This window comes from Chiloscyllium punctatum, chromosome 22 (genome assembly GCF_047496795.1).
Source record: "Chiloscyllium punctatum isolate Juve2018m chromosome 22, sChiPun1.3, whole genome shotgun sequence".
In the NCBI taxonomy this organism is placed as follows: domain Eukaryota; kingdom Metazoa; phylum Chordata; class Chondrichthyes; order Orectolobiformes; family Hemiscylliidae; genus Chiloscyllium; species Chiloscyllium punctatum.
The window spans coordinates 58278616-58291732 of NC_092760.1; the positions used below are offsets into that span (position 1 = coordinate 58278616).

The window sequence follows — 13117 nt, forward strand, 5'->3', positions numbered from 1 at the left end:
TGGCAGGGCATTTCATGAACTCACAACCCGCTGAGTAAAGAATCTACCCCTAACATCTGTCCTATACCAACCTCCCCTTAATTTAAAGCTGTGTCCCCTAGTAACAGCTGACTCCATACGCGGAAAAAGGTTCTCACTATCAACCCTATCTAAACCCCTAATCATCTTGTACACCTCTATCAAATCTCCCCTAAACCTTCTTTTCTCCAATGAGAACAGCCCCAAGTGCCTCAGCCTTTCCTCATACGATCTTGCCAGGCAACATTCTGGTAAACCTCCTCTGCACCTGTTCCAGTGCCTCCACATCCTTCCTATAGTATGGCGACCAAAACTGTACACAATACTCCAGATAAGGCCACACTAGAGTCTTATACAACTGCAACATGACCTCAGGACTCCGGAACTCAATTCCTCTACCAATAAAGCCCAGTATGCCATATGCCTTCTTCACAGCACTATTTACCTGGGTGGCAACCTTCAGAGATCTGTGTACATGGACACCAAGATCCCTCTGCTCATCCACACTACCAAGTAGCCTACCATTAGCCCAGTAATCCATCTTCTTGTTACTCTTACTAAAGTGAATGACTTCACACTTAGCTACATTGAACTCCATTTGCCACCTTTCTGCCCAGCTCTGCAACTTATCTATATCCCGCTGTAACCTGCCACATCCTTCTTTGCTGTCCACCACTCCAGAACTCGGTGGAGTGTGCTACAGGGATCAATGCTGGGCCCTCAACTATTCACATTTTATATCAAGGACTTGGATGGTGGAACCAAATATGTTTGCTAAGTTTGCTGATAATATGAAGATAGATAAGAAATGAAATTGTGAAGAGAACATAAGGATATAAATAGTTCAGACAAGCAGTGTAGATTTGGCAGATCAACAGCAAGTCAAAAAATGTTCACTTATCCACTTTGGCAGAAAAGAATAGGAAAGCAGCATAATATTTAATGGAGTTAGATTGAGGTACAGGTGGTCTGGGTTGGCTAGTATCTGAATCATAAAAACATGCAGATACCACAAGTGATTTAGGAGGCAAATGGAATAAGACCATGCAACATAGCAGAAGTAGGCCATTACACCTTCTCTTCATTCAATGAGATCATGGCTGATCAGATAACTCTTAATTCCATCTCCCTGTCATTACCTTTATTCTCAAACCTGTCTGTCTCAGCCTTGAATACACTTCATGATATAACCTCCAAAGCCCTCTTTAGTAAAGAATTCCAGATTTACAATTCTCCGAAAGACAAAGTTCCTTTTCAACACCATCTTAACTTGCAACCCCATACTCTGAGATTATACCTTCCGGTCCGAGAGTCGGCCACAAAGGCAAACAACTTTTCAGCATTTACCCTGTCAAGTCCTACAAGAATCTATTTCTGTTTCAAGAAGATTGCTTCTCAATTCTTCTATATTTCAATTAGAACAGGCTTAATCTCTGCTAATAAGACAGCCCCTCCAGATCTATTATCAGACTAGTGAGCCTTCCTTAAACTGCCTCCAATAGTGGTATATCTTTCTTTGATAAGGGGCCCAAAAGTGTTCATAGAATTCCAGCTGAGGACTGACTAGTGACTTATACAGTTATAGCAAAACCTCCCAACTTGTGAATTCAATTTCCTTTTAAATAGAGGCGAATAATCCAGTTGCCTTCTCTGCTACCCATTGAACTTGCATGCAAGCATTTTGTGATTGATGAATGAGGATTCCCAAAATCCACTGTCCTGTTGCTCTCTGCAGTCATTCTGCATTTAAACAATATTTAGTTCTTCTATTTTTCCTACCAAAATGCATACTATTCACTTACCTTTCAGCTGCAAAGTTTTTTGCCCATTCACTTAACCTGCACGTATTCCTCTGCAAATTCTTTGTGTCTTATCATTTGCCTTCTCACCAATTTTTAGCATCCACAAACTTGACTACAGTTTATTCATTTTTTAATCCAAGTCATTAATAATTATTGCAAATCATCATGGCTCCAGCATTGATCCTTGTGGCACACCAATTTGTAAACGTCTTCCTGATCCAAACTCTGTGTTCTAGGAGTTTGCCAATTCTCTATCCAAACTAATGTAGCAATATCCAACACCAAGTTGCATTACGTGTGGCACCTTATCAAATTCTTGTTGATTATTCCATTATAATAGAATATGAAAGTTGTGTTTTTTGGCTACAGTTAAGCTCAACGAAGGTGGTCAATCAACCTATGTCTCTTATGAGGAATGGCCTGAATCCTTTGGAGTTCATAAGAATGACAGATGATTTTATTGAAATGTACAAATTTCAAGAGGACTTGACAGGGTGGATGCCAAAAGGAAAGTACCCCTGTGGGAGTGACAATTAGTCGTCACAATTTAAAAATAAGCCATCTCCCAATGAAGATGCAGATGCGCACCCCGCACCCCAACACCCTCCTTCAGCGGGTCCCAAGTCTTTGGAAACTTTTTTGGGAGTGGTAAATAGGTTTTTTACTAACAAGAGTTAACCATCACAGATGGTAGGCAGTAAATGGAGTTGAGGACACAAACCAAGTATCTTTGATCTTATTGAACTGTGCATTAGACAAGGCTGAATAGTTTATTCATGATCGGAAGCCATAACTTTGTTCGATCAACTTTGTAACCTTTGTCTTTTGTGTTCAATAGTCTTCAGATGCGTAAACAAATGGTCAACTGGCATTTTATCAAGTGTCTTTTGGAAGTTCATACATACTACTTCAACTACTTAACCCTCATCAACCCTACATTACAGAACACTGAAGTGTGATGATACTATAGCTTTAAGAGGTGCAGTTTGTCTTTTTTGCTAGAAAAAAATGAATAGAGGTCGAGACAGAAGTGGCAACAGCCTGTTTCAAGCCAATAAAGTAAATGGTTTGTGAGGCCTTTGGGTTTTTTTCAAGTTGGACCAACAGAAGCAGCATGAATGTGGAGAGTCAGGCTCCTACTCAACCAGGGTTTTAGTTAACTCTCAGTAGTTGTTGGGCTTTGAAGCTGCAATACATCTCTTCCTACTACAGCAACATGCTTGCGTTGACTCTGCCAGAATTTTCTCGATATCCTTTCCTTCTGGACTAGGTGTTTACATGTGAAACAATCTATCTTATTGACTTTGCCTTTGCACTTATGGGATGTTACTATACTGGCACAGATGTTTACTTAGCAAAGTTTTCTAGTAGAGTTAAAGTTAGACCAATTCGCTTCCTTTTTTAATTTGTATTTTAACTGTATAATGCAAATATTTCTGAAGATGTAGAGGAAAGGATGGTAAAGGTGATTCTGGATAGGAGTGAGAGAGTAACAGGGTAGTTGTCGTGGGTTCTTTAACTCTCCAAATATTGACTGGGAATATTATAGTTTGAGTACTTTAGATGGGTCAGCTTTTGTCCAATGTGTGCAGGAGCACTTCCTGACAGTATGTAGACAGGCCAATTTGGGCGAGGCCACATTGGATTTAGTACTGGGCCAACACTGGTGGTGGCAAATGTAGTTTAATTCAGAAAAGAGAGAGGTGATTCACTTTGGAAGGAGTGACAAGAATAAAAAGTACTGGGCTAATAGTAAGATTCTTAGTTGTGTAGATAAGCAGAGTTCTCTCTCTGTCCATGTGCATAGATCCCTGAAAGTTACCACCCAGGTTGTAAGCTTTTATTGGTAGAGGGATTGAGTTTTGGAGCTATGAGGTGATGTTTTAGCTGCACAAAACTCTGTTGTGGCTGCACTTGGAGCCCTGCATACTGTTCTGGTTTCCACATTATAGAAAGGATGGAAAGGGTTCAGAGGTGATTTATTAGTACGGTGCGTGGTATGGAGGGAAGGGCTTACGAGGAAAGGTTGGAGAGTTTGAGGCTGTTTTTGTTGTAGAGAAGAAACTCGAGAGGGAAATATGATAATCAGAGGGTTAGGAAGGGTGGACAGTGAGAGCCTTTTTCCTCAGATAGTGAGGGAACATTGCTTTAAATTGAGGGGTGATAGATGTAGCACAGACATCAGAGGTAGTTTCTTTACTCAGTAGTCCAGGTGTGGAATGCCCTGCCTGCAACAGTATTAGACTCACCAACATTAAGCATATTTAAATAGTCATTGGATAAACATACAGATGAAAATGGAATAATGTGGGTTAGATGGGCTTTAGATTGGTTTCCCAGGATAGCGTAATTTCAAGGGCTGAAGAGCCTGTCCTACTCTAACGTTCTATGTAATAAAGTGTGCTTTGCTTAAAAGTAGTAATGTTGGAAATGAAAGATGAAAGTAGACTTCAAAATAGCAAAGTTCAAAAGTAGTAGTGATAAGGACACTGATGGAGAACAAAAGCATCAAAACCAAAATTTTGATGAAGATCTGTTTAAATATGTACAAGCATTGCCAAAATTTGATGAAAAGGGCATAGAGGTCTTTTTCAAGTAGCTAAATAAATGAAGTGGCTGGTGACATGAGTATTGTTGATTCAAACAAATTTGGAGCTGATGAGATATTTCCATCATTACCAGGAGGTATCTGAACTTTACCTTACAAAGCAGCAGCCCTCCAAAACCTTGTGATTTAAAAATAAACCTGTTGGACTAGAACTGATGTTATGTCACTCGTGTCAACCACTCGTTTGACTAAATCTTTAAATCTCCCATTGAAGACCAACAACTTACTCAAGATCCCTTCAATTATGTTCAGATAATTCAGTGAGGGAGCTGTTTTAAATGGGTGCTAGAAGAGCAGAAAACAATTCACTCTGGTCAGGCACGGAGAAATGATCCTAATGTATGCGTTCCCTTAACTACACTGATCACTACCACTATATTCCAAGCTTCCTCCATTCAACACTCCCTTCCATATTTGCCCCACACAGCTGAGGCAACCATAATACAGTTGCCATTGTCTTGAATGCATTTCCCAAACTATAACTCTTCTGTTCAAAACTGAATAATGATTGGATAGTAAGATAAATTGAGGGAACTCCTGCATCAGTTGCCTGATCACCTGCCCATTCCCTTTTTGCTACACACCTTGTCACTCCACTGATTAATCTCTCGATTTGTATTATTTACATAGTTTTTACTCTCTCAGGACCAGCAATACTAGCTGCTGTTCAAAAATTCTGAACCTAGATTTCAATGGTTTCTAGCCAATTTCACTTCTGTTGTGCCAAAAACTTCCTGGGCACAGGAGGAGTGAAGCTTTGTCACACCACTACTTATTCAACTACTCAAACTTGGGGAAAATTAAGAACTTAAAAGAAAACTTATTTTCACAGACCTCACCAGTCAGATCCCTCATTTGTGTTGCAGATGCTTTTGGCTGTTAAAGCTTTGCTCTCTGACCTTCATACACATCTCCACTCTTACCTTCTCTTTCAGCTACATGCTCCATGCCAGGGTCTCCAAATATTCATTTATCTGCTATCCAGTGATGACACTCCTTCAGTATCTGATTTCCATTGAATCACCACTGCTTTTTTAAATAAAAAAAAAGTCTGGCATTGCTTTCCCTCCGACTTCCTGCTGTCACTGTGCCAAAAACCATAAACAAATGTTTCTCGTCGATCTTAATGAACTTTGTGACGGTACAACACAAGTCATAAGCCACACAAACATGTAATTTTGAAACTGACTTTATTAAAAACAAGTTACATATTTAATGTAGTTATGGAGTCACATTTAGTCCATTATGGTGTGGACAGGATTTAGATAGAAATACTGTACATCTTTGAGTAAAAAGATAAACATGATTTGGACATACATTGGATTCTTAAGAGTGGAGGGCAATGTACATCAGTCAAGCCAACATTTTTGGTTCCCCAGTGCTTCATGTTCAGCTAATATTCACACTTGGTACAGTCAACATTTACTGATGATCACAATTACCATAATAGTGTGATATTCTCCCTCCCACATTGATCATTTGCTGCAATGTCAGTGTCTCCCACTTACGAACTAATCTGCAAAGATTGAATGTGTAATCTCTGCAAATATTAATGATAGCATGATTAAGACAGAAAGGCAGTCATTTTTTTTAAGGCTAAAATTTAGTTTGAGTCCTAAATTCAACCCAGTATAAATGAATATAATGTCTTCGATTTCATCGATCAGTTGTTGCAAAGGTGCTTTAGTTGCCCTTCTGCTACCCATTTGAGGCAAACCCTCAACAACTGTCAATTATTAATTTTAAATTGGTTATTTTTTTAAAGCCTTTAGTCAATGAACATTCAGAATTTTAAAACATAAGGTATTTACATTAAAAGAAAGCAGCAACATTTCATTCTTTCCAAAGATGTAATCTAATGAGCAACTTCTTTGCACACATTCAGTTGTAACAGTAAGGTGGATGGAAAAATTTCATTCTGAATGAACTGGTATTTGTCGAAATGGTTCACTATTTCTCTTGCTGTCAAAAGAGCAAACTTTTGCTCAGATTTGCCCTTCAACTCACTAAATTAAACCTACATTTATCAGTTCAATTGCTCTCAACTTTAAAGGTAGTAATCTTTCCATGGAATGACTAACTTCTTTCTTTTTGGTTAGACAATTTAAAATTGGATTTTAAAACACACAGGAAACTACAGTGGGCCATGCAGTAGATCTGAATTTGAATAGTTAGAAGCCTTATCTAAACAGCAACATTTTCATAATGCAGATTAAGCTGTGTTAAGTCTGCAACATTTATCATTTGCTGCAGACTTCTAACATTAGCATAGCTGAAGAGATTTTATTCTTATTTCGTTACCTATTAGTTCAAACCTAACATGATATTATAAAATAACAAAACACTGCATGGTCAGTTTGTGCAAATTTGGCTTATGCAGACATATCCATGGTTACACAGGACAACTGCAAGCTTGCAAGAACAATGTCTGTGCAGAATGATTTGCAGATTGCTGGGAAAGCTCTTAGCCTACCAGTATTGTACTGGATTTGAATGCTGCAGAGGAAGAGATTGATGTCAGTAAGTACAAAGTACTTCCAGGTTTCAATCATAAACAATTCTGCATTTCCAAACAGCTACAAATCTTGCATTTTCTGCTGCTCCAGGTGCAAGTGTGTTGTTAAGGATTGTTGCACAGCTCCATGTGAATGAACAATCTTTTTTGGGACAGCAGCAACAGACTAAATTTAAAGCTAAAGGGACAACAGTAAAACCAGTTTCAACTGTCAGTTTCTCAGAATATATATTCATCTTTAGCTTTCAGTTAAAACTCATTACTTAGATAGCACTTCTGGTGCTGACTAACCATCTTACAGCTATTTGCTATAGTGGAAGCTGTAGAATGCAATCCAAAACCTATTTGGTCAATCACTATTTTTGTAAAATTGTCACTTCATGCTTCTTTACCAATGAATTTCAGCAAAATATAGGTGTCCTCACCACAGAGAGATATTTGAATTCATCTTTGAGGTGCCTTTTCAATTATAACTATTCAGCTTTATATTTAAAAGGTTCTGAGCACTTTGTTTGTTAATTGGCTTTATTTTATTTTAATAGAAATGGCTCAAAGTAAAATTTGAAAACATACTTTTGAGAGATCCACAGTTCATTATGCAGGGTAAATCTTTGAAATGGTGGTAGCAGTAATGCTTAAGTGACTCAGAAGTCAATATCTTTATTGAAAGTTGGATTCACTAATAAGTAGGATAGCACAGGCTTTTGTTGAATTCATAACTTCATCCTAACATTTACTTTTTAAATACACTTCTGGTTGCCTCACCTATTGCACAACTGATTTAATGATCTACCAGTCCACTGGTAGATGTTTGTGCAATTTTTCCCCACACACGTTTTGCACTGGCATGGATTAAATGTCTATCTGCAGTGGTTATTAATGCTGGCTCTTCTTCAATGCCATTGAATGCTTTTGCCCTATAAACTACCACCAGCACAAATGAACAGTCTCCGCTCACAGAACACAAAACAAAAGTGGTGTGGCTGTATACAAAACTAAAATTTCAATTAAAAGAAAACCTGCTTTGAGAATACAATTGGAATACAGAATTAGTGTTTACAGAAAGAAGTATTTTCAAACGTTGAATCTTTATTCTAAACACATCCTACATAAAATGATTACTACTAATTGTATCCTTTTCTATTCAGATCTACTTAAAGCAATTCTGTAATGTGCAATTATGGCAATTAATGCCTAGTGGCTAATATCATTGGTGCTTTACCCAGGAAATGTTATGTGCCTTTGAGTAGGTCAGTGAAACTAGCACCTTTAATATAACAGAGTTTGTAGCCGTGACAGTGAAAGGCACCATTTCTTGCTCACAAGCAGCGAAGTGCTTCAGTATTTTACTTTGGCACACAGATCCCCATCATTTAATCTGAAATATTCAAAAATAGGTATAAAATGAAGGTGACATTAAGTGCATGCAACCAAATTTGTGATTCAACAAAATAGTTTGGTCCACTGGTGAAGTTCATCAGCTGGAATTTGCTGATTGCCCACAGTTAAACATTTCAAGTAAAAAGATTTGTAGGAGTTCAGGAGAGTCTTTACCATATGTTCCAATTCCACACAGAGGAATGAGTGTTACACACTGGGAACAGCAGTCAGCTTGTACCAGTTAACAGTTTCTTTGCTCAAATCAAACTCTTTCAGAGTTAATGTGACACCACCCAAGTAAACGTTCTCTCTCAACGACTCTGCACTTAACACACTCAGCTGTAATTTTCTCTGTTCAAGCGATTCTTTACTGTAACCACTGTACACCAACTAAAAAGGGAGAGAGAAAATACAGCATGAAATTGGACATCATATACACATTAATGCTTTCACCTTCTGTGCAGTACAACTAACTCCAATTTACAATTTATAAGTGTTACAAGTGAACTGAAGATATTCTACTACTACTACAAATATTTTGCAAGACAGCTTAAGGAATTTGAATAATGCACTGAGTTTTCCTTATGCAAGGTATTTCTCATGATAGTCTAGCCATTGGCCTACATCCACATTGGGATCAATGTGCATGAAAAGCTTATTTACAAACACCATATGACAAAATGGTCTAATTCAGAGCCAGACACACCATGACATATTAGCTTTGCTATGCCTAGTGTGTTAAAATACCACTTGCCCCAACTCACCTCTCTTTACCCAAGGACAATTTAGGAATCAAGAAAAACTTATTTTAATGGATTTGTAATTTCAGTGGGAGCTGAAATTCTTGACAGTACAAGTTCCCATGAGAGTTGAGGTCTCTGATATACTTGTATATAAAAAGGTGTTACTGAAACTAAGATTAAGGATATCAAGAGTTTGAGAACATTCTATAAAGGTAAACCATTTAGGTCTTTGAGTTTTTAAATCCACTTTAGCAAATGTTTTTTTTCAAAATTAAAAAACTCATACAAATAAAAAAAGTGATGAAACTGTGCAATAATCATTCATAAAAAATTAAACTAGTTTAATAATGTCATGAAGGAATGACTTCCTCAGCTATTTAATGGCAGCACCATGTTCTGAAAGGGCAACTGAAAAAGGAGGCAGAAATGCAACATTTGAAATGGCCTCATCCTGAGCCACTGTCAAAATGCTAGCTTCAGAAAAAATGAATTAACATTGCAACCATTATTCAGAGACATCAAAGCAACAACTGCTTCAGAGAGAAGCCTTGTCACATTTAGAGAGACTGCAAAATCACTCCAAAATTCATGATTTCAAAAGGAAATGATCTATTTCTATAGAACTTACTGTGAAATTAGCATTTATTGTCTGAGCAAACAAGATCCAAATCAGCTCTGTGAAAGGGTGACCAGACCCTAAACATTAACTTTGATTTCTCTTCTCAGATGCTGCCAGTCCGGTTGAGTTTTTTTTCAGCAATCTGTTTTTGTTTCTGATTTTCAGCATCTGTCGTTCTTCTGGTTTTTATCTAAGTCAATTACCTTGGACAGCCAATGACATAGCCTGCAGTAAGCACTGATTATCACAAGGTGGCACATTAGACCAAGGTATTTGCCAAAATCAGGTAGTATTGTAGGATCTTTTACAAACAGATTAAAAAAAACTAATAATTAGAAATAGTATTGTAGTTGTTAAATCTGCCAGTTTCAAGCCACTCACTTACTTAAAAATAATCAAGAAGAAAACATCCAAAATGACAAGATGAGAAACAAATTTCAAATTGCAGAAACATCCAGGACACGAAGTGCTAATACTTACCATTTCATTGTAAGTTGGGTTTTCAGTTTTCCTTGAAACCTTGGTTTTATGCTTGGTTATCTTATGTGGGTCAGGAAGCAAATATGTTTTTACGTAAGGGTTTGGGTCTGCTCCATCCTCAGTTACCTGAAGTTAAAAATATATGAGGCAAACTAACCAAAAGTTGACACCATGCAAAATATTAAATCTTTTGTCAGTCACTGCAAGCTACATGCCCATTAAAGATTTCACACATTATATTCTGCAAAGTGGCCGCCAAGATTTGTGTTTTTAAAATAGCTCAAAGGCAGGCAGAGGCAGAAACCAAGAATAATTATGTCCAGTGCAGCAGTGAAGAAAGAGGATGAATGTCCATAATCCAGTATTTACCATACCATAGAGGTCACCTATAGAATCACTACCATGTGGAAACAGGCCATTCAGCCCAAAGAATTCACACTGACCCTCCAAAGAGCATCCCACCCAGTTGCATCTACCATCCCTGCAAAGCCCCTCGCCTCACTAAACAGCCAACACACCTAACCAATATAGCCCTGAACACTTGATAATTTAGCATGGCCAATCCATGCACATCTAACTTGCACACCTTTAGATCGTGGGAGGAAACTGGAACATCCGCCAGAAACATGAGAGAACGTGTAAACTCCACAGAGACAATCACCAGAGGGTGGAATCAAGCCTGGGGCCCTGGTGGTGTCAGGCAGCAGCGCTAACCACTGAGCCACCATGCCACCCCTGTGTCAGAGGCAACATGGAGGTTTTTAAGCATGTTTAAAAAAAAGAGTGTTGTGCAACATGCTGCACACAATATTGCTATATTTTGTTATTAGATTCAATTAAAATTTTCTTGCAACAAAATCCATTTTGGTAAAAATTTGATAAGTGTATCAGAGGCATTGGTTCCTGTGTATTTAATTTTTTTTATGCCTCCCTCACCCAACTGTGAGCAACAGATAGATATTTTTGAACTGACGCGTTCAGTAAACACAACCTGAATCAATAAAGTTCGGGAAAAAAAAAAGAGCATTTCATGAAAATAAATGCATGTAGACCATGACCTTGTGACCCAAACAGCAACTGTACAAAACCAAAACTGGAACTGTACTGCAACAACTGGTATGCCAGACCAGAGTGCTCAATTAGCAAAGTACAGTTTGTAGAATAAACATGGTCAATCTAAAGCATGAGAGATGACCAAATGGATGTACTGTTTGCAAGGAGAGGAAAATAAAGACGGTGCAAGGAATACAAAGGGTGAATGCATGGGTCATATTGGAATACATGCTTGCTCTATTATCTAATTCAGTCCCTTGCAGGAGGAGAAAATACATAAAAGGGGAATGGTTTGAGAGCACCTTTGTACCAAGTGTAACTTGTACTTACCAAATCTCTGATGTGCATTACCATAATGAACAATGTGTTGTTCCTGTATGAAATAGACAGCTTAACTTCTCCTCCCACTTGACCAGTACTGGGACTCGGCAAAACAATTTCTGAAGAGATATCATGTAACGAAAAATGCAAATTACTCATAGGAAACACATTAACTATAATATGTATCAAAGCAGTGAATCATGATACAGCATCTTCAATCAGGATTATCTATATAACCAGAGACAAATTTTCAATTAAAAATACTTTAACTTAAAATGAAATCTCTTTTACAGAGTTTACAAGGTTCAAATCATGAACTTAAACTCAAAAAAATGTTAGCCACAGATCTGCTCTTGATGATTTAAGTAACTATCCTGGATTGTACTTGCATTGATATTGGACAGGATATGATTAGGTTTCAATGTTGCTCATGTGAAGTATATTTTCCATGCAATCAGCTTAAAATATTGTGCCAGTTTGGGGAAAACACGGTCATGTCCCTTCTACCCCAGGAAATGCACTGTGAATTTGTGCTGCCATTTTACGGACAACTGCTGATACTTGCTCAAGAGTCAAAATATAACATGGCTCAGTGAACTGTGAATACATTAAACAGCCAAAAGGGTGAGGTCCAATCTTTCATTCAGCAGGGTAATAAAGCTGTAGGTTACAACAAAAGAAACATGAATAGATTCTATGTAAGAAACAAAAGGGAAAGAAAAACATGAATGCACTATCTTTCTTGCATATTGCTGAAAAGTACATTTAAGATTTTTGGCTTCTACTCATTAGGAAAATAAGCTTCCCAGGTTGTTTAAAAGCAAAGCCAATAGAACTTAACTTCCAATAAAGTGCAATATGCAAAGTCAAATGTTAAGTAGCTCCGTTAAATTTGAAATAAAACAACTAGCTTTAAAATGAACAATTTTGCTTTACTTTCTCTTCCATCTCTTTGGAACAAGGCTTTTGCACTCCAGAATCTACTTCAGACACTGTGCAAAGATGACAGATAATCCTGGCAGAAGAATGAAGAAGAACTGGTAACTAATGGAATGGGAATGAATTGCAATAATTCTTTATAAGTTGCTCACATGGCTTAAGAAGAGACATTCTCAGTAATTCTGTACAGCAGCATCAAAAATGCTGCTATTTGGATGAAAAGGTTAGAGGGATGTTAATCACTGGACTAACACTGCAATTTAATCTTGCATTTAGAAGCAAAGCTTAAAGCAAAATGTCTTATTTATGTTTCCAAATCTATCATACTACATGTCCTTTGTCAGTAAAATTCTTCTTCTCTTCCAGTTAAAATATTTGACAGAAGAAATACAACAGTGAGAATGTACTTTCCAAAGTGTTTTGCACTGAAATCAGTCTGCAGCAATATCTAGAGGTTAAGAAATAAGAGGAGGAGCCCAAACAGTAAACCTAATGTTTGAATGAGGATGGCATGGGTTCAACAGTATTTCTGCTCGATGCTTCAAGTTCAGCAAATCTTACAAATTTGCAGCGTTTCATGTCCTATCTGCTATCAAGTGGGATTTACGAACACATCAAAAGTTGTTTAACAGGTCATAA

General features: G+C 37.6%; 1 protein-coding gene across 2 annotated transcripts in view; it reads right to left on the bottom strand.

Annotated features, from left to right (window-relative positions):
- Positions 1-5601: 5601 nt before the first annotated feature.
- Positions 5602-13117, bottom strand: part of pik3c2a (phosphatidylinositol-4-phosphate 3-kinase, catalytic subunit type 2 alpha) — a 129896-nt gene continuing 122380 nt past the window's right edge. For both annotated transcript variants that reach the window (XM_072592398.1, XM_072592399.1), the window contains exons 31-33: positions 11549-11658; positions 10166-10291; positions 5602-8713 (exon numbers count right to left, since the gene is read on the bottom strand). In XM_072592398.1, coding sequence (XP_072448499.1) covers positions 8531-8713; positions 10166-10291; positions 11549-11658 — 419 coding nt within the window. In that variant the 3' untranslated portion in view covers positions 5602-8530. The remainder of the gene's footprint in view (positions 8714-10165; positions 10292-11548; positions 11659-13117) is intronic.